This window comes from Momordica charantia (assembly GCF_013281855.1).
Source record: "Momordica charantia cultivar OHB3-1 chromosome 10 unlocalized genomic scaffold, Mcharantia_2.0 BLBB01000010.1, whole genome shotgun sequence".
Lineage (NCBI taxonomy): Eukaryota > Viridiplantae > Streptophyta > Magnoliopsida > Cucurbitales > Cucurbitaceae > Momordica > Momordica charantia.
In genome coordinates, this window is record NW_028275158.1 from 4,935,458 (window position 1) to 4,957,804 (window position 22,347).

Below are 22,347 nucleotides of genomic sequence, written 5' to 3' on the forward strand. Positions count from 1 at the left end.
ATTCCCCACCGTACTTGGTAGAGCCAACCAGAATGAGCCTGAAATAGAAGATAATTGTAAACTTGTCAACCATCAAAATTGATTAAAATTACAAGTTTAAGTTCATTCATTTTAGTATTGGTATCTATTTAGTCCCTTGAATTAAAAAAATTTCAATTACATTCTTAATCAAACTATAAATTTTATATAGTTTCTATCTTCAACATCGTTAACTGAATGATAATGTGATGTATCTTTTTAAACGAAGCGTTAGCTAATTTGACATGACTACAAAAGAAAGTTGACCGTTAGAGAAAACGTTAATTAAATTATTTGACATGACATGACTACTATCTTCCGTCGTATATATTTCCCGCATATAGTGCTAAATTAACCAAATATTATGCTCGTCTATTAGGGATCTCACATTGAAAAGAAAATGGACCTAACAAAAGTATTTATAATAAGATATGGGCTACTCCTCTCATTGCCAATTGGTTTTGAGATGGAACCCCACGAATATTAATATGGTATTAGAGTCAGAGCTCAAACGAGTATTCGATTCAAAAATGGGATCCAACCAAGATCGATTTGTCAAAAGAGCCACAACCTTGAAGGGGCATGTTAAGGATCACACATTGAGAAGAAAAGGGACCTAACAAAGTTTATAATAGACATGAGCTACTCCTCTCATTGTCAATTGGTTTTAAGATGAAACTCATGAATATTAATATTGTCTAGTTTAATGGACAGTATTAACAATGAGAACCTATATAAAATCACAATCCCAAGTCCAAAAAATGTAATTAAAACTTCTTAAAGTTGATAGCTTAAATAAACACCACCATCATATTCAAAAACTAAATTTGTAAGTTTAATCCGTCTTGAAACGCGCTTACCCGTGGACCAATTGGTTTTCCATTCTTCTCATCTGTAAGAATAAAAAACTTAAACACAATGAGAAACCATGTATAGTAAATTAACAGAGGAGAGAGATAAATTATTTGAAGTGAGAAATATGGTGAATCTTACAAGCATAGCCAACATTCCAATCTGATTGATAGCTAGGAATGGTAGGTTTTGGCCAAGTTGGATTGAACATATAGAATGTGGTGTATTGATTAACACCCACAAAATCCACTGACCCTTTTACCAATTTAACCTCTTCATCACTGAATTTTGGTAGCCTTTCTTTCACAATTTCTTGCATTGTTCTTGGATATTCACCGTATGTAAAAGGATGCAAAAACCTAATCAACAGCATTTTGGAAATTTAATTTGATAATGAGATTTTTTTTAGACCTTAATTAAACTTGAATAAATTGTGTTTGATTCTATGATACCAACCAGCCAATGTGAAAATCTCTTGCTCTTTGAGCTGCATAGTTGTCTTCTTTTCCTTTGGTAAGAGGCTCATAATATACAAAGTCCAATAGAATTCCAACTCTTCCTCCTTGTTTAGCCTGAAACGCTTCTATACTTGAGATAGTCAAAAGGCAAAATGAGATTTCGGTTCATAGCCGACTTACTTGAAACTTTTTTCGATATCTATCCACAGTTGTAGCGTGGGAGAGAATTAAATTGTGGGCTACAATGTAAGGTTCAGTTCCAGAGTTTCCAATTGTGCAATTTCCATATTCTTTCGAACACCTTGAAGGAGGCATTATACCGCTGTTGAAACCCACATCAGCGATATAACTCTTGGCTCGTTAAAGGTCATCCAATTCTTAACTCTATCTCCAAACTGTTTGAAACAGAATTCGGCATAATTTACAAAATCAATCCTGCATACGACCATATAAATATTATCTCATAAGTTTTAATAAAATTAAGAAAATATCTTCATCTATACAAAGTCCTTTGAACTAAAAGAAAAACATAAAAATATAGAGATAAAACATAGCCTAAAAACACAAATAAACCATCAATTTGATGTATGGATAAAAGTTCATCAAAAGTGATAAATTTATATCAACTATGAATACTAATTTGATCAAACTTACACAATTTGCTTGCCAAGTAACCCTCCATATCTCTCTTGAAGTGCCAAGGGAAGATCATAATGGTAAAGATTTGCATAGGGTATGATTCCTGCAAGTTTTTAATTAAATGGAAAAATAATCAATTTCATTTGAAAAGAAAAGGTAAATCATTCAACAGATCAAAGTAACAGTCAAAACAAGTATGGCTCAGCGGTAATTTGCATATACCTCATGCTAACTCGAGAATAGATTGAGGTTTTTTTAACAAATGTATCGAGTAAAACTGTAAAAGTGAAAAAAAAAATCTAATGAATTGGTGTAAATTGAATTACCTCGTTCGATCAGGTAGTCGATTAATCTATTATAGTAAGCAACTCCTTTCCAATTCACTTCTCCCGTTCCATCTATGAAAAAGAAGTTTTGAAACAAAGATTATATGCAACTATATATAGATTGATTTTTAATTAACTTAAAAAAGTAAAAGTAAGAGAGAATTTTAGATTGTACTTGGAAATATCCTCGACCAGGAAATTGAAAATCGATAAGCATCAAAATTTAACATTTCCATGTTATCAATGTCTTCCTATCACAAACAAGAAATCATATTACAAATAAGATGAAAATCTCATCACTGAAACATTAGCGTGACAATGTCTATTTGATAAATTTAATTAGCTCAATTAGTGTCATGTGACAGATGGATAATTAAACAACTTTCACTTTAATAATTTGATTCATTTGCCAATATTCAATACCCAAAAAAAAAAAAATTAATCTAATAGACATATTATATTAATAGTCTGTTAATTAAGAAAATGTCAAATTAAACGTAATAATGTCGTCCAAATTACACAATTCTTACATACCCTATATCGATGATATTGATCTACGGCAACATCTGCAGTACCATTGCCGGCAATCTTTCCTGTTCAAACACGTTTCATAGAAATTAAAAGAAAAAAAAAATGATGAAAGGTTAAAATTTTATTTTGATGCTGTCTATACACGTGTAGTACATTGGTCTACATAAGATGATATTTTTTGTAACATTATCGTTTTTTATTTTTATTTGAAATTTTTTAATATCCATTAATTCAATAATAATAAAATAATAATTTTATATTTACATCTAAGAACAAATTGGAAATGTAAAAAAGAAAAAAAAAACTTATTTTCAATTTTAAGAATGCATTTAAAAAAGAAACGATAACAGTAAATGTCTAGTACTTATTGAGATGTTTTGAAAGATTTAACCAACTGCGAGGAAAAAAATTGAACTTTTTGAAACTACGAGAATAAAATTAAAACTAATCGCAAATCAAAACACTGAAAATACCCGGGAGTTTAACGAAGGGATCCCAAATGCTTTGGCCTCGGCCATCTTTATCGGCCATTCCTTCTACTTGATAGGCCGAAGTTGCAGTGCCAAACACAAAGCCATCTGGAAATGCAGCTCTGCTGAGTCCTCCGGTGTCGAAACTGACACCGGAGAAATCGTAAGCTCCCGCCGAGCCAAGCCTGGGAATGAGACACAGCAGAAGGAAGAAGCAGTAGATTTTCATAGCTTTTTATGTTATGAGAAAGAAGAGAAGGGAAGGAAAATATTTGAAATTTGGATCTTACTTTCAAAAAGTAAGCACTACAAAAAATGTTGAAAGAAAAAGGAGTAGAGATAATGAATTTATTGAAAGTTGCAGTGGACAGAATCAGAAAGCTGTAGAAGAAAACAAATGGACCTTATCCGAAGTAAATTCACGGATGTCACTTTTTTTGTCACTTCAATTATTAGGCTTAATCCTACAAAATATCTTTTATATATATAATGAATTTTACCTTTGATCTGTTAATTTATTTATAAAAATTATTCATTAGGAGTTTTTTGTTAAAATACCTAACAAAATTAACAAATTTGGGGTAGAATCTACCATACTTAGAATATTAAAATGCAAAAATCGAAATTATACCAACTAAATTGTAGTTTGTTTCAATTTTACCTCTAAAGTTTTAAAACTTTGAATTTTACCTCCCATATTTTTAATTTCATTTAAGCATTTTAACAAAAGTAAAAATTTGCTTTTATTTTGATTTTTAATTCGAGGGTACCCACATATGAAAACTTAGAATTTGTTTGGAAGCTATATTCAAAGTAGACAAACGTTTTACTAGTTTATTTTATTTATTTATATTTGGAACAAGATAAGCAAGAATTTCTAGAGAAAAATTATTGGTGAGGACAAAAAATTTTACTATAGTTTTCTCCATTTCTCTCTGTATTTGTCTCTCTTTTTGTAGACATCTAACTAGAGTTGTTTTACTATAGTTAGCTACTTACTAGCTTTCTTCAAACAATTAATATATATGTACATATAGTAGCTACTTAACAGTAAAAATATACGGTAAAAATCAAAATAAAAGCAATTTTTTACTTTTGTTCACCGTTCCAAATCCATACTTTGACAAGGTGCACATCTTAGAATGGCACCAAAAATAGCAGCATTGTCATTATTGTAGCAGGTTAAAATACTATTTTAGTCTGTAATTTCAATTTCGGTCAAAGTGAGCATAACTTAACGGTTATTGATACATATCTCCAACCCGAGTCTGTAATTTCAATTTTGATTTATTTTGGTCCATATTCCTATAATTTTAGATTTTTGGACTCTTAAAATGTTCGCATGGGTTATTTTACTTTTAAAAAGTGATTATTTCTGTCTCTTTTTATAAAAATATAAAGTCATGATTATATTTCAAAAAATACATTGATTATAGTGTTGTGTTGAAATTATGATAGAAAAAAAATGAGATTAAAAATAAAATCAGTGGACAAAAATGGTTAGTATAAGGATGAACTAAAGTAGAAAGTATATGAATTAAAATGAACATTTTGAAAGTCGAAGAGACCAAAATGAATCAAAATTGAGATTGGGATTACAAATATCCATTGCAAGGAATTCAATTCTTACAAATAAATGCTTAATACCCAAGTCGGCTTGTAAAGTTGATCATGTTGAAGTGCTTTCTGGGTCATCTCAGACCTTGCGATTGGGTTTTAACCCCCAAAAATATTGATACTTTTTACCTCAAAAAGATTTATTTGTTACTAATAGAGTCTAACCTGTGTTCAATCTCTTCCATCTCTGCCTCACTCGTTGTCATCTATGTTGAAGAAAGGTGTCTATTACATTGACCAAAATAGTATTTTAACCTATTAATTATAAAATCCAAAATCTAAATCTTTTAACCTTATTTCGGATCATTTGTTTGAATCAATAGGTAGGCATCTTAGGAACTCTCTTGAGATTGTTTTTATAATCAACATTTATAATGTCGAATCTTGAAGTGTACCTTGATTTCCATGCGAAGCTATCGAACAGCGACCATGTGGAGTTAACATGTCACATATTGACATAGCTCCACTACCAGTAACATGTCTCATATTTTGTAAATAAATCTTCTAGCAATATAATATCGTCATATCATTTAATTCTTCAAGAAGCTTCGAATTTTCATTGCCTTTTTTTTTTTTTAACAATTCCTCGAATGAATACCTATTAGAAAGTAAAAATACTATATATATATTTATTTATTTATTTTGAATATTACAACATTTATTCAAATTTAGAGTTGAATTTCATAAAATAAAAAATTTAGGGTTGAAAATAAATATTTGCTAGTATAAAAATTTAATAGTATTATCAAAACAAATCGGATTCTTTCCATAATTAATAACAAATATTTATTATATTCATATTCTAATTTACTTCAGACTCGGAGCAGTCCGCCGAAACCTGGATTCTTCGCAAACTGTTCTCTGTGTGTTCTTCTGAAGCTGCTCTCCAATGGAGGGAACCGACAAAACCACCAAAAGAAAGCTGGTGAAGAAATCTGAAAACAAGGTCGACAAGAAACTCAAGAAGGAACTCGACGGTCCCGTTTCCCCCCTACAATTTCATCCACAAGACGACGGCTCCGACTCCGACTTGGAGGATCTTCCCAAACTTCTCGAGCCCTTCTCCAAGTCCCAACTAATCGAGTTCATTTGCTCCACCGCTCTCAAAGACCCCAATCTTCAAGCCCAAATTCGAGCCGCTGCCGACCGCGATGTCACGCACCGCAAAATCTTCGTCCATGGCCTCGGTTGGGACACCACGCGAGAAACCCTAACCTCGGTTTTTGAATCTTTTGGTGAAATTGAAGATTGCAATGTAGTTATGGACAAAAACACGGGCAAGGCTAAAGGGTACGGGTTTATTCTGTTCAAATCCCGGCAGGGCGCGACTAAGGCGTTGAAGGAACCTAGGAAGAAGATTAATAACCGGATGACTTCGTGTCAATTGGCTTCTCTGGGTTCAGTGCCGCCGCCGCAAAGCCAAGAGGTTGGGCCGCGGAAGATTTATGTGGCTAACGTGCAGCATAACGTGGATGCTGAGAGACTTAGGGCGTTCTTTGCGAAGTTCGGAGAGTTAGAGATGGGTCCGATTGGGTTCGATCAGGAAACAGGAAAATCGAGGGGTTATGCAATTTTTATTTATAAAACGAATGAAGGTGCGAAGAAGGTTCTTGAGGAACCATACAAGATGTTCGAAGGGAACAAATTGCATTGCCAGAGGGCGTCTGAGGGGAAGAACAAGAATCAAAATTCCACGCAGGCAGCGCAAAGCTTGGCGCAGACTCAGCAGCCGGTTATGACGGCCATGGCAGCAGCTCCTAATTTGCAGTTGTTCGCTCAACATCCGAGTCTTAACCCTGTCTATGGTGGATTTGGGAGTCCGGCTTTGGGAGCTGGAATATTGAACCAGGGAGTAGTTCCCATGAGTCAAGTCGGTCTGGTTGGTAGTTCAGTCGGGGCTGGGATAGGATTGAGCGGTTACAGTGGCGGGTCATATGGCTTAAGCCAATTAGGTGCCGGTGGTTCATCACTTCTAGGCTCTTACGGACCCGGTGCGTCATCATTGAAGGGTTTGCCGCATATGTACACGAGCACAATGCTTGGGAAGACAGTTTCTGACCAGGGTCAGGCGGCTGCTGGTGGGTCTCTCGGTGGATACACGTCACATTTGTGGTATGAGATATTTCATATTGTTTTTATTTACCGCACTTTAAGAAGTCTATCATTCCTCTGTTTTAACTTTTCATTCTCTTTTATATATTTAAGAATATAACCACATGTTCTATGTTAAAGACTTATGTGATTGGGAATTCAAATTACTAGCTGAAACTAGATGATTTTGCAGTGTTGAAGTAAATGTTGCTCTAGAGTCTAGATACCTCGATCATATCTTCTCTAACTGTGAATTTGCCCTCATATGGGGGAATTTTTGCTTAAAACATTTAGTAACCGATAGCGCTTTCCCGGAACAATCAAAGAAACACTTGATCAAGCCTGATGTGGGCACCTGTTAAAGGAAAGAAAAATATTAGGTGGACGGATGCTATTAAAGCTCTTCTTTGGGAACTTTGGCTTGAAAGAAGTAGCATAGGTTTTTAAGATTTATTTGTTGATAAATGATTTGTTTTGGAAAATGGGGAATGGTCTAGCTTATTGGTGTCAATTGGAGTGTTTTTATGTAAGCTCTAAGCATTTTGTGAGGATGTCTTATGGGATCCCCTCTTTTGAATTTTTTCATAGCTGCTGAAGAAAGGCTTTTCATCTTATCATGCTAGGTCAACTATTGGTGAGAGGGAATAGTTGGAAGAGATGAAGTTCACATTACTTATTTGTTGTTTGCAAATTACCGTACAATTTATTTTGACATATATCATGTCAAGATAAAAGAGTTCAGCTGAGGAATCCATAATCATTATTCGACTTGTTTGTTTTTTAGGATGATTCTGTAGAGTCTGTTAGGACTGAATAGCCAGGAGGAGATAAATTTGGTTGCCTGGGTGAATAATATTTATTTAGGTAATTGGTCTATAAAATATCTATGGCTGTCATTAGGTGGTTATTTCAAGAATTTATAATTATTGGAATTCTCTAATTCATTAGGTGGTTATCTTTAAAAATGGAAAAAGATGCCCTTTTCAAATGGCAGTCATGAACAGATGAACTTTGGCCAAGACAGTTTTATCTAATACTCCCTACATATTATCTCTATATTTAGGATGGCTAGTAGAACACCAAAGAAATTAGGATGGCTGTAGCAAATTCTTTTGTAATTACTCGCCCTCCACGATCCTTCTTAATTGGATGGCTTTCTTGTGTTAGTTCCTTGGGGGCTCTCTCTTCCCCTGCCCCTAGCTTGTACTTTTTGTGACTAATACAAGTCTTATGTTTCTTTATTAGAAAAAAAAAAAACTTCGACGGGTATAAAAACAATACTGTTCAAAGCTACTTTAATAATCTGCATGAAACTCATGAGCATCTAATTGTCTCAAGGGTCCTAGATTGGATGCTATAGCCAATATTTATATTTGGCTCACAATTCATTTAGAACACCAAAGAAATTAAGACATATAAGTCATAGGGTTTTCGTACTGATGATAGTGACTAGAGTAAAATTAAATGAATTTGAGATAAGGTTCTGTATTGTTACTGTATTAGTAGGCCAAATGATTTTTAGATCTTTAAAGACTTCGAGAGTGTTTTGAAGGAATAAGGTATCCTTAGTGAATTACTTTTTCCTTCCATAGCTAGAGTGATACTTTGTTGCAAGATGGTGGTTAGATGTCCGAGAAAAAACAATTCTTTGTGGCTTATAATCATCTTAACATGGGAGTCAAGATTTGGGATCGTTAAATAGTGCTCTTTTAGGACCTTGAATCGTTGGACTTTCTATTACAACATGCATTGCGATAATTTATTGATTGATCTAAACGTTGTGCTGGTAGTGGTACATCCATCAGATATACGAGGAAGATGTTTGATGTGGTGTTAGTACCTTTTGCCTTTTATTCCCTTGACTCAAAACCCTTTTCTTATTATCGGAAAGATACCATCAAAATTTGCTAGAAGAATAGTGAGTCTGAGAGTAGCAACGGCTTTACTTTTTTGATTACCAAAATAATGTGTACTTAAGGGAGCCCTTTGTCTTTATAGACTAGGGTCAAGGGAAACGGGCATTACTTGTATTAGTTGCCACCTAAGTAAGTAATAGATCACCTTAGGTAATATGAAACAACTAAGAAATAAAACAAAAGGTAATAACAATTTAATCCCCTAGGCCCTAACAACCTACATCAAGCTGAGAGAGTAGGGCTAGAGAGATATGTATTTGGGCCTTGCTGCTGTTGGGTGGTGAGCAACCGAGAATGAGTGAGAGGGTGGTTGGTTCTTGCTTTAAGTGCGGTGATGCAAACCGTTGAAACTGCTATGCCTGTGGTGAATCTGGACTCTTTTTTATTTTTATTTTATTTTCTTTTTAAGTTATTTTACAAAGTTAGATATCGATGGAGGCATCAACACGATCTTAGTATTAGCTGGAGAAAAGAGAAGGGGATGGCGTACTTTATACTACCTCATTATTAATCTTCCCCCTGCTATGAACCCCATTGCCCTTAAATACCTCCCCCTCAAAAACTGCCCCTACCATTAATGAATCACCAACCTCTTATCGCGAAATTCTTAACCACAAAGGTAATACTGCCCAACAAGCACCATCTTGTTTCTAGGGGTGTTTTATTTGGTGTTTCCTTCACTTTTGTTCTCAGTTTTAATCTAATGGGTCTGTAAGGCGGGCCTGTAAGGTGGTTCTGTTAGGTATTCTTAAAAAGGATTAAGTAACTCTCTTTATGGATTTATCTTGGGTTATGATGTCTGAATTAGGGATATTTTATCAGTGATCCTTAGAACAAGATGATTGATGGGGCTGAGAAACAAAAGGACGTTTCAAGATAGGAAGAGGTATTGGGAGGAGGTTCAAAGTTTTATCAACACTAATAAGTTGTTCCGCGAGCTTCCTCCTTTTGATTATCAACAATCGGAGCTCTTTTTTCCAGTGTTGTTTTGGTAGCCCCTTTTTTATTGGTTTGACCTTTTCGTTCTTTCCTTCTTTTTTTGATATTTTTTTAAAATTATTTTTGGGTCTTTACTGCCTCTCCTTGTTCTTTCAACTTCCTTACCGAAAGCCAGTTTCCAATCAAAAAGAAAAGAACAGTGGAAAATGGAAACAAGGGAATTCCAGTTTCTTCTCTTGTAAGTCAGCAGATTCCCAAAAGAGACATATTTTTTCTGTTTTTCAGAAAAATAAGGATCCGGCAAAGTTTTAGTGGGGTCCTTGATGAGCACCTAAGTTTTATTCGTTTTTTTTTACTTCTATCGGCCAGAAAGCAATTAATCAACTTTTATTTTTTATTTTATTTTTTTTGTTTTTATGTATTTCTCTGTGGTCACCAATACTTAAATCGATCTCATTACATGTTGGTTTTCTTTTAATTTTGAGCCAGCTTGATTTCGTCTTTTTATTGCTTGACTTAGTCGCTGCCCATCTTTTCAATTATTTCTCTCGGATTATTTTCAACACACTTCATCAACCTTTGTTTTTATGCTTTCCTTTGATGATCGTTCTTTTGTTATGCTTCTTTTGATTGTAACTATTTGGGGAACTGTTTATTTTTTCCTGTATTTCAGGTCATAATAGTGTTCTTGATGTAATTTTGCCCATTTGATTTTCGATTTTTTTTCGCGAATTTCTTTATTTCGATTTTCTTATTTGAATCTTCAACTTCATTGTTTTGATGAGTGTATTCATTTGACAGGCCAGATTATTAGTTTCCATTATCTTATTTCTTTTTAGATGCTTGGGAATCCATATTTCCGTTTGAGGTGCTGCTGAACTTGTGGATGAATGATCCTGTACTTTGGGAGAGTTTATGTTAAGAGCTTCGTTTGGGCTGATTTGGATTTGACATCTTTTTCCTACAAACTCTTTTCGTTTCCTTTTACTTCTTTTTTTCCCCTTTTCTTCTTTGCTCGTTCCTCTTTCTTTTTATTTTATTTTAAATTTCATGTAGTAAGAACCTGATGGGCAACCGTATGATTTACCTCACCTTTGTTGATATTATCACTTTTACTTTTTTAAGTTTTTAAATATTTTTATTATTATATATAATTTTTTGTTGTAATGTTCTTTTTTTTCCCCTCAAGAACCTCCATTTTAATCGTGGGCTCCCCACTTATAATCTTTCCTCACCCATTAGGTGATTTTGGAGGTAATGTTTTAAAAGGCTTTTTAGGCTCGAGGTTCGTCTCGAGACAAGACTCTAATTTTGTTGCCTGAAGACTTAGCGCCTTGTTTGGACTATAAGATGTTTATGCCTCTCCTAGGGGATGAAGCTTAGTCTTCACACATCACGAATGATTAGAACAATAATATTAATTTTTCTCAATTCTTAAAAAATATAAAAGTTTCTTTTGTGTATGAAATGCTAATACATCAGTTGTGACAAAATAATCTATTACTATTTTACAACATGGGCTTTAAAAACATTGAAGACAAAAATTTAAAGAACAAGTCAATCTTTATTAGTGATAATAGTAGGGATGTAAAACGTCCTTATTTAAGTGGCAAGATGGTTTTTATACTTTCATATAACTATCATGTTTAGCAATACTTGATCACACAAATTTAGGTTTGGTATACTTTTTTAATCAAATTGAGGCTTACGCCTCATACAGAGGTTCACGCCAAAAAGCCTAAGACCGCTTTTGGCCTTTTAAAATATTTTGCTTGGAGGTTGCTAGTGCAAGCGATCATTCTGTTCCTTTTAACATGGGTTTAATCTTTAGGATCTGCTAATCTTATCAAAGAATCCAAGGTTCGGAAGGGCAATGATAAGATACTCATTATTCTTCTGCTAATTTTCTAGAATGTAAAATAATCTTTCTGTGATGCCAGTTCAGAATTTGCAGTGGAAGATCTTTTGTAACGCAGGTCTATTTCTTCCTTTGCTTTGATAGCTGCAACATTTTGTCATCTTCATCATTTTTGCCTCTACCCCATTCTCATCTTATCCCCCATTCGGTTTTTTGCCTTCGTAATTCTTGTATTCATATTCTCCATTTTCATCTTTCCCAACCATTTCATTGAATCGCTTCTTACAACTGTCGGGGTTGTCAATATACTATAATCCTTGCCTGCTCCGTTTTTCATCTCGGAGTCGTGACATTCATTTGCTTGTTTGATTCTCCAAGTTTTTCAGTTGGGAACAAGTGATTGTGAAATGGTAGTTCACAAGATTGTGTAGGTCTACAGAAGCAGGTGAAGGACGCAGCCGTAATGAGCCAACATGGGATATTATTATATTGGCCTCATTCTCATTTAAAGGATGCGTAAGGTATGGCCATAAATATTTTGCGTTCTTTCAAATTAACCCTCTTGATGCTTCCATTAAAAATAAATAAGTTTGAAAGCTGTTGTGGTTTATGAATCTGCAAATCATGTCATTCTCTAAAGGAAGTGATTGCTTGATTTTGTAAAATGTCTAAATCCTATTTTGGTTTTTAGAATTTTTATGTATAATTTGATTTAGTCTTTGAACTTGAGAACAAAATTATGACTTTGGCCTTTACCATTATTTTTGGATAGCATAACTTCAATGCGGGTAAGTATTATAGAGTTCAAGGATTAGAATTAAACTTTTTGAAAGTTCAGGGACCAAAATGAAATATTTTTTAAAAAACGAATTGGGGTGTCATTTGAAAAAAAAAAAGAAGGAAAAGTTAGTGGGTGTAAGTCGCAGTTTTGACTTTATCGTCTGGGCTTCATAGTGAGTCCAAACATCATTCTGGGCCTCCGGCAAGCCCAACCAGTATCAAGGGTAGATAGAACGACATGTCGGACGTCATCTTCTTATGGAATGTATGTATATACTCTTTTTTTTTTTTTTCTTTTGGGTGATTCATTTTTTAAAAGAATGTTAATAATTGTGGCTACATTTTCATGTTAATTATTGACTTTCTGTTGAAGATGTTAGGATTTTCTTTATGCTGAGAATGAGGCTGGTGAAAGAAAGAGTTCAAGTTTTTGTTTTTGTTGTGCATAAATTTTTATCTACATGTCACCAATTCAATTGACATTTTCGTATCTCCATAGGCTCGATGTTGATAAAAAGGTTAAATCAACTTTTTATAGTATTGCAAAGAATAAATTAAATATAAAAAATACAAACTAAATATCACATTACTTTTAATTTATTTGAAAAATGGTAAAATGTTGATTTGTTTATTGAAATACTTTTAACAATTTTTTTTTTAATTTTTATAACTTATCTAGAAATATTCATTGACATTTTATTATATTTTTATCTGTATTTCCACAAAATTAATGTCTATTGATTTTCGTGTACTAAAACTTCGAATACTTCCAAGATTCTTACACGAGTAGAAATAGAAGTAAAATTCAGTAGGACAACAAATTTTTGATTCAAACAAGCCTACCTGAAATATCCATTTTCAGAGAGCTTGTGTAAAATTCATTTTTAAAAGCAAAGTAAAAACGGAAAGTAAATTGTGCTTCATTTTCTTTTTCTCTTAAACTAGCTCACTGCTCCAAACCTTTGGAGAAAAAAAAAAAAATCAGTGCTTGATAAATCTTGTATCATCCTACATATATAAATATGAAGACGGCATGCAACCAAGTATTGGATATTCAAATTTCCCCACTCCTCAAAAAATAAAAATAAAATAAAATAAAAAATAAAACATAAACAAAGTATTATACTTTTTGTTTATACTTTTATAGTTGAACTTAGAAGTTAGAAGTCAACATGGACGTAACTTAACGAGTAAGGACTCTTTCATTAAGATTGAAAGTTTGATCTTTCATTCCTATATTTATTTTATTAATAATTATCAGTGATAAAAATTAAAATCCTATGTAAGATGGAAGTAGCATAGAATTTTCATAAAGAATTCTTCTCTAAACATTACAAATTTTCTCTAAACAAATTACCTCCACACCAAACATGAATTCCACTATATATATATATATATATAATCTATAATAAAAATTGATAAATATTTGTACGGAATATTCGAAAAATGAAAATGTCATGTAATGACATCTATGGCCATTGGCCTCCATAGTCTTTTCACCACCTCTCCTCTCTCTATCGTCAACTTTTTTTTCCATTATATTGGAATTTGTCTCACCAGAACGGAACTCAAATTGCCTTAAATAGAAATCCATATTTCCCCTCTAAAATCCGAATATTTGCCGACCAACGCAACGAATTTTCTTTTAAAAATACAAAATTTCTTAATTAATGAACTGCTCTTTTTGACCACTATTTATAAATCCTACATGTTTCTAGAAATTCTTTTATCATATATATTTCTGCCAAACGTCGGTTGAGGTTGATCCAACACTCTGACACACAAACTAATTTAATTTGATCTTAGAATTGGAATTGAGTTAGAATGCAGTAAATAGTTGCAGAATAGTGCCCTCTATTTACAGGTTTCGATATTCGATAGGGACCTGATTGATGGTTGAGAGTGTCGGGTTGAAGGTCTACCTATCGGGTGTGTACGCCTGGTTAAGTAGCGCACATCGTTCCCTGGATGGGAACGAACATCTGAGACTGACTTGATGGTCTGTCCACTCTCTATCCTCCACATGGGAGTGTCAATACTCCAACAATATAGACAATTCGATTTTTTTCTTTTTTACTTATGTATTTAACTAATTATAGAATTCCCAACTTTTGAGAAAACTATTGAGAAAAGATGATTGAAATTTGATGAATAGAAAGTTATTAAGGATAATTGATGTTGCATCAGAAAGAGTTTAATTGGTAAGATGGATCATTAGTATAACTTTTTTGAATTAAGTTCTCCTGTACTTAATTGTACGATTGTCAAAGTGAAAAAGAAAAGGAAGGAAATATATTTTAAAATATAAATAAATAAATAAAGCTAAACAGCGCATGTTAGCGTCGGGGTACGCGTGACGCTAACTGAAGCGTGGCTTGTCTCCATCTCTGCCCACCGTTGGATCTGTATCCAAAAGTTTCGACAGCCGTTGATTAGTTTAATGCGCACTGATTTGGACTAGGAAATAGGGGTGTTCTCAAATGACGGAAAATCTGCAAATTCTTTTATGAAATTAAAAGTTTTAAATTCTTTATTAATTTCTTGTTTTTCCAACACTCCCTCACCCATTCTCTTTTTCATATAGTATAAATACTAATTTTTTATATATAAAATAAAACTTTAATACAAGTATTGATATTTAATTATTTTTATATATTTTTAAAAATATAATGAACCTAGAATTTTACCTTGGAATCTCCTCTATCCAACTTCTTTTTCACTTTAAGTCCCTAGATTAACAAATGGGGTAGAATATCCCCATGAAGTTAGAGACAAGAAAAATGTTGTTTGGATTCGCAAGGGCACGAATGGTCACACTTAATATAATAATAGTAGATTATCATAGGAATGAAAAGTTTCTAATTACCAACTCCAGTACTTCAATTTTATCTAAACGTCGAAAGTTTAATAGAAGCATAGATAAAAAAAAAAATTTAAGATTAAGTCAATAAAAGATGAAAACAACCCAACTATCAATAAGCAAGAGTAAATTTATAGAGATCAAACTCTAGAGCACAACTTTATTGGTATAGCCTTTTAACTCTTCGGCCTACAATTTTAATTGAAACTTTTCTCAATCAAAGTTGTCTGCGGATTCTACCTTATTGAATAGAAATTCTTTCTCAAGCAATAATGACTTTATTTGAAAAGTAGAATATCTATATCTATATGACTACTCTAACAATTCAAAATAATTAAGCACATAGAACCAAAAAATGCCACAAAACTTACAAAATATCTCTATCTCTTTGCTTTAATTAGGGAATAGTCTAGTCAATAAAATCATGTTTCTCAACCTAAATTTATGACAAAGAATCAATCCAAAGATTGATCAGATTCAAACATTACATTGAGAGCAGAAAAGTTCTCACAAACAACACAAATTTAGAAGAGAAATTGACTAAAACGAAAGAGTATAGTTAGATAGACAGTTACATGAATGCTCTAGAAACAACTATTTAGCTCATACTTGAATCTAAATTGAAAATCTTAATCAACAACATTGAATAAAGTTAAAGAAAAGTAATCGAAACTAGGCATAATAGGTGAGCATAAATTTCACTTATTGGAAAAGCACTCTCAATTCTGCCCTACCTTATTGTTATCCCCAATGAGAAAATAGAGCTTAAAACATGTGTTGATGCTACAACAAGCCACGATGCTAAGATGGTAGTGTAGCTATTCTGTTTCAAATCAAGAAACGTTAAATTTTTGTAGCATTGAGACACTGAAAAAGGCGTGTCAATCTTGGTCCTTTTATCAACCATCTTTTTTATTCAAGTGTAAAAGAGCAGCTATTGCCCAACCTCTCCATTTAAGAGTTTTGAAAGAGCATGTAGAGTAATTCATGAATCTTTTCATTCATAAGAGAAATGAGAGACTGTACAGAGATTGTAAGCTTTGGTAATAATTCTTTCTAATATTTTAGTAGATTCTTCAACAGTAGTAGAGAATTAGAATAATTCACATTAAGTGAACCAGTATAAACCCGATTCGGTCTCCTATATATTACTTTAATTTTATTATTCTTATTGCTTAAAAGTTTAGGTTAGTTTATCTATCCTTTCTAAGTTTGATGTGATTGGAATCGAAATCTGAGTCATGCATGACATAATATATAATATTAATAATATATTTTACATTTAGTATTAGATAACATACCGCGATTCCTACTATAAATACAACTCATTACCCCTTTTGTCTCCTTTTCCTCAACCACTAATGATGGTGTCAACTTTATTGAGATTTTGAAAAACTCCAAATAAAAATACAAAACATTTTTATTATTTTTGCCTAAATTTGTTAAGCTTGAAATTAAGAGATCTAGAAGTTCGAGTTGGTTAACTTTAGAAAAATAATAAGTTTTAAAAAAATTTAATTGGTTTGACATGTGCTTAGATTGTTAGATATTCATCATTTAACATAAAAATAATTAAGTTAAAATTACTATAATAATTTGCTTATAAATTTAGTAGGTAATATATTCTTTTCATTCCTACATTTTAAAACACAACAATTTTATTTCTAACATTAGTCACAGTAGAAGCAAAATAATCATATCACAAGCAAAATAAATATTTCCTTAATCAATAAATTCATTCTTTTCTAATAAACTAAACTAATTTAAATAAACTTATGATCCAACCAATTTACATAATTTAGATTGGATCGATACGATTAGATAGGTCATCTTTTTTTTTTTTGGTTAATAAATAACTCATTTCCTCGAACAATGTACTTCTTGTGATATTTATATAAAGTAGATAATAAAATCTTAATAAGATTCAAAGTTACTCTACATAACTTAGATATGAGTATTTAAAAAGAAAGCAAAAAGGCTGACAAAATATCAAAATTGCACATTTTTTTGGTAGAACAACAGAAAAAAAATTTAAGAGAGAGAAAAAAGAGTAGCAGCTTTACACCTATGTGATTGATCTATTTTATCCAAATAATGAAATATCAAAAGAAAAAAAAAACAATTTTCTTTAATCTAAAAAAAAAGTAAATAAATTTGTTTAAACCTATTTTGGATCTTGTTTTATTTTTGTCATTAAATTTTTAAATGTTTTGTACCTCTGAATCAAAATATAAGATTACATTAGTTTTTAAAAATAGAAAGATAAAATTATTATGAAATGAGTGCAAGATTTAGAAAGGCAAAGCAATTTTGGTAGTTAGTTAATTCTAAAATTTTATTCATTGGAATTTTGGTAGCTACAAATAATAAGTAAGCTATTTCAAACTATAAATTAATTATATATATTTAATTCAAACTCTTGAAACTATAAAGAATGTCATATCATTTCGATATTCCAACTTTGCAACTTCTTTCAAGAAACAATTATGTCATCTTACCCATAAACTAATTAATTGTCACATCATGATCATATTAGATAAACAAACACACTATATATTATATTATTTATAATAACAACTGTGATGGTGGTATTATAATAGTAGAGCATTAAATTAGATTTATTTGACATGTCATTATTTTATTTGTGAGATTATAAATTGAATTACTTTTAGAAAGCCTTTCACTCAAGGCTACAACAAATACTTAAATATTGATATCGACACAGCTGTCAAAACTCTCAAATGTGTAGAAATACGAATCAAATCTTGATATCAAATAAATTATAAACTTATGAAAAAAAAAATGTAAAAGTATTTAAATTATACATTTTTCATTCTACTTTCAACGATGTGTATATTTAGTTTATAAATTTTAAAATGTTATAGAATTATGTTTCCATTTAATTTTTCACTTAACCCCCTTTAACTTATTCACTTACACTGAAATTTTATCTCACAGACATGTTACATGAACATTATGTTAATCAACATAGATTAAATATAAGCATAATCGACACTTTTATAAGATTTAAAAATTATAAAAATATAAGATTAAAATACTATTTTAGCCTATGTACTTTCAAAATGTTCATTTTGATTAATGCACTTTCAACTTTTATCTATTTTAGTCCATATAGTTTCAAAAATTTCTTTTTTCCCTTGATCTTATTCTTTATCCCATTTCTCGATCAGAATTTAAATACGACACTACACTCAATATATTTCTTGAAATGTAGCCATAACTTTATATTAAATAGTTTCCATTGTGTATATAATTATTGAAATTTTGCAAACGGAAACTAAAATTGTCACTTTTTAAAAGTACAGGTACCAAAATGAATCTCTAAAAAGTATAGAAAATAAAACGAACCAAAGTTAATCAACCTGAACATATAGCTCAACAGGTTTATTGGGAAAATTTTCTCACAATTTGTCAATGAAAACTAAATCACACAATACTAAGAAAAATAGGGAAAGTACAGAAAACGACACAAGCAATTTATATTTCCTTCACCCCAACTATGGGCTACGTCCAGTTTTTGACAACATGGTTAAAACACCAATGTCCGACCAAAAGGCCGTGAATTCGATCCCCCACCCCCATATGTTGTACTTTATAAAAAAATTAACCAAAGTTTGAAATACAGAGATCATAATGAAATCTATAATAGCTTATGTGAGTTTAATTCTACTGTTATCACATTTTACCGATTCTCTAAATATCATAGATTCAATTCCTCATCCCACATATATATATATATATATATATATAAAAATGTGACTATATGGATGAAAAGCTTAGAGATCCATTTGGTTAATAAAGAATTAAAGGATAAAGTGAAGAAATATTTTAAGGTTAGTTTCATTTTCCAACAGCCATGTTTTGAAGTGGCTTTTGGAAGTCACAAAACGACCTCAAAAAGAAAACAAATCTTGCCCAATATTTTTATGGAATAGTTTAAGAAGCACCACGTCAAAATTGTTAATTTACAACTCCAATGCACTATTTTTGGATAATTATATTTATGACCCAATTTTTTTATGTGTCGAAATCCTATTGGATCGAAGAAGGAAACGAAATCTTATTGGTAGACAAGCATATAGGCTTTTTTAATTTTTATCATATAATAATAATAATTAGCTTGAGTTATGGCTTCCTTGTATTGTAACCCCAAAGGGCCTCAACTTTCTCTCTCTCTTTTCTTTTGGAAAAATCCTTTTTTTTTAATTGTTAACTTAATTATATTTCTTCATTTTTTTTATTGTTCATACAAACATAAAAAAAAAAAAAAAGTAAAAACTGATATTGTAAAAAAAGAAAAAAAAAAATCTTAACTACCATCACCATGCAAATGAGAATATATTCATTAGCTAAGTCTTTTTTTCTCTTTAGATATTTTTAAATGGAGGGCTTCTCTCAGCTCTCCTCCCTCACATCAAGCATAATTATATATGAATCTTGCTTTAATATATTCTTATTTTAGATGTATTTGAATATCTTTCTTTTTTTCCATTTTTAATATTCTAAATTGTGTAATTGTTTAAGTTGATTTAGATTTTCGATTAAAAAGGTATTTGGATAAAATTGGTATATCATACTACGCCTGATTTATTTGAATAACACATGCTATAGAGATTAAGCTAATTTCAATTTTTAACTTAGTGAGTTAAAAATGATTGTCACATGCTCATTTATTGATAAAATTCATTAACTCAATAATTATATGAGATTACTTAATGTTTTGACTAGATGACCACCTCTAACAACTTACTTGACTTTGAAAATGATTGCTTTAACGTAGAAAATACACTCATTAAAAATATAATTCTTACCATTTAAGCCACCTCATCTAGTAACATACCATTTTCAAATTCACACCGAAAAACTTAATACATAATAAATGAATCTGAGCATAACATAGCTCAACTGACACCTATATTTGACCAAAAAGTCGTAAGTTTGAATCCTCACAACTTATATATTGTACTCAAATAATATATATATTTGAATACAACAAAATATACGCGTTGAGGTGGAGATTTGAACTTACGACCTTTTAATCATATATATATATATATACTTTAATTATACTACAAAAAAGGGCATTCAGCACTGAAGCAGTATTTTACGTGGTTTGTCACTGAAGAGATATCGTTAGTAGTCTTCACTGACGAAAATTGCACATCAGTTAAACTAAACTATGCTCAAGTTGACTCGAGAGAAAGTAATATATATAGTTTAGAATTAATATACATTGAAAATGGCATCCTAGCCGAGTTGAAAATGACTTGGAATCTAAATTCTCATTATTGTTTATGAATCTCAGAGAGAGAGAGAGAGAGAGAGAGAGAGAGAGGCCACTGTAAGTGGGAAGGCACTTTATAAACGCACTTAGAGAGTAATAAGAGAGAGAAAAATAGGTGACGTTCCATACAAATTTTAATAACTAAGAGAATATAATAAAGGAAAAAAAATACCACTATAGAATCCGATCACCCAACCCAACCATGCATTAAAATAAATCCCAATTGCCTCCCACTTTCCTCCCTTTACTTTATACACATACCATTCCTCCATCACGCCTAATTATTCATTTTTTTCTTTTATGCTTATCCCATTTCTTTCCCTCCTTTTAATACATTATCCATCACGCTCTTTTCATTTCCGTGCGAAGAACTACTTTCATTCTAAGATACAAGTCGTCTTAAAAACAACACTTATCGAACCGTTCTTAAAGACATGCTTGTGAAACTGCCTTTTAAGAACTAATTACGAGTGAACGATCTATAAAGATGTTGAATATTGAAAAGGCATTTAGTTGCCTAAAAATATTTTTCAAAAATGACATGTTTAGTTGTGATGAAGTTCAGAATCTTAAAAAGTATTTTTCGACGAATCACTTAATTGGTACTTCTTTCGCAGTGTTAAAAGAAAGCATTATTATAAAAGAAAAAAAAAGTAATTCTAAGGTCGCTTTAAAATTAATCTCATAAGCTCATATGATTTGAGTTTATTATTATTATAATGAGTTTTTTTTTTTTTTTTTTTTTGAGAAATATTATTATAATGAGTTATTAAGCACTGGAAGTCTCTTCAGAAAAACACTATGGGAAGCATGAAAGTGGGAGATGCTATTTGGGGAATTGGTTGGCCCCAATCTCCACATACACATTCCCCCCACATTCTTGCACAAGTTTGGAAAATAAATTTGGGAGTTTCTGTTCCCTGTCTCTCTCTCTTAGGATGATGTGCTACAATTGCTTATAAAAAAAAAAAAAAAAAAAAGGAAGAAGAATATTTTGATCTTTTTCTATTATTCATGACCAATAGTATTCGAAATTTTTGAACGAGAAGTTGACGTGGTAGAATCTGAAACGACGTGACATTTAACGTTCTAATTTTACCATACAAATATTCTTCATCCATTGCTATGCAATAAATACTACCTACCCAATTTTGAAAAGTATAGGTTCTTCTACCTTTTCTCTCTTCTCAGACTTAATTTAATTCAAACAAACTTCCACGCTAATATTTATGTCTTCCTAGATTCTTCCGCCTCAACTTTCAACGGATGCTTGTTCAAAGGTATTTTTGAAACGTTTATAAAAGATATCAAATGTATTATTGAAACTTTTTAAGAGGATGACAAAATTTGTTGGTATTTTTTGTAATTTAGTCATTTCCCCTCATCTTTATATATAAAAATGAAATAAAATCATTCTTATTAATTATCATACATAAAATTAATAAACCCTTAATTAATTTAGCAAAACGACATCTAATTTGCTAAAATAAAGTAGGATCCAGGTAGTTTTTCCATTCTATTGGTTATTTTAATTGCAAAGTTTGAAATAAGGAAGCAAATCTACACGATCAATCAGATAAGGATAGACTTTATATACATCAAAAAAATTAATCAGAGACATTGATTACGGCAAAAATGTTTGATATCATCAAGTAGTAATAAAAATGTATATATAAATACAATTCCA

At 31.4% G+C, this 22,347-nt stretch overlaps 1 protein-coding gene and 1 pseudogene across 5 annotated transcripts; one reads left to right on the top strand and one right to left on the bottom strand.

Moving 5' to 3' along the window:
* Window positions 1-541: 541 nt before the first annotated feature.
* On the bottom strand, window positions 542-3,630 carry LOC111008103 (beta-glucosidase 44-like; annotated as a pseudogene). The gene is made up of 9 exons (XR_015787441.1): window positions 3,298-3,630; window positions 2,828-2,886; window positions 2,469-2,544; window positions 2,294-2,365; window positions 1,983-2,070; window positions 1,509-1,763; window positions 1,327-1,442; window positions 1,012-1,229; window positions 542-910 (listed from the first exon to the last, which is right to left on the bottom strand). The product of XR_015787441.1 is annotated as a beta-glucosidase 44-like (transcript).
* Window positions 3,631-5,706: 2,076 nt separating this feature from the next.
* LOC111008206 (UBP1-associated protein 2B) lies at window positions 5,707-12,930 on the top strand. 4 transcript variants are annotated; one of them, XM_022280833.2, is made up of 2 exons: window positions 5,707-7,023; window positions 12,094-12,930. In XM_022280833.2, exons 1-2 carry the CDS (start codon window positions 5,801-5,803, stop codon window positions 12,113-12,115), a joined length of 1,245 nt encoding a protein of 414 aa, XP_022136525.1. In that variant the 5' UTR covers window positions 5,707-5,800; the 3' UTR covers window positions 12,116-12,930. The 4 variants fall into 4 exon arrangements, with proteins under 4 accessions (XP_022136525.1, XP_022136527.1, XP_022136528.1 ...); XM_022280835.2 differs by lacking the exon at window positions 12,094-12,930 and adding an exon at window positions 10,659-10,963; XM_022280836.2 differs by lacking the exon at window positions 12,094-12,930 and adding an exon at window positions 10,697-10,963.
* The last annotated feature ends 9,417 nt before the right edge of the window (window positions 12,931-22,347 follow it).

Excerpts from the sequence above, each read along its gene's own strand:
- LOC111008206 (XM_088118119.1), top strand. The coding sequence starts at position 5,801 with ATGGAGGGAACCGACAAAACCACCAAAAGAAAGCTGGTGAAGAAATCT. Across the intron at positions 7,024-7,625 it reads GGATACACGTCACATTTGTG|GTCAACTATTGGTGAGAGGG; the intron begins GTATGAGATATT and ends TTATCATGCTAG.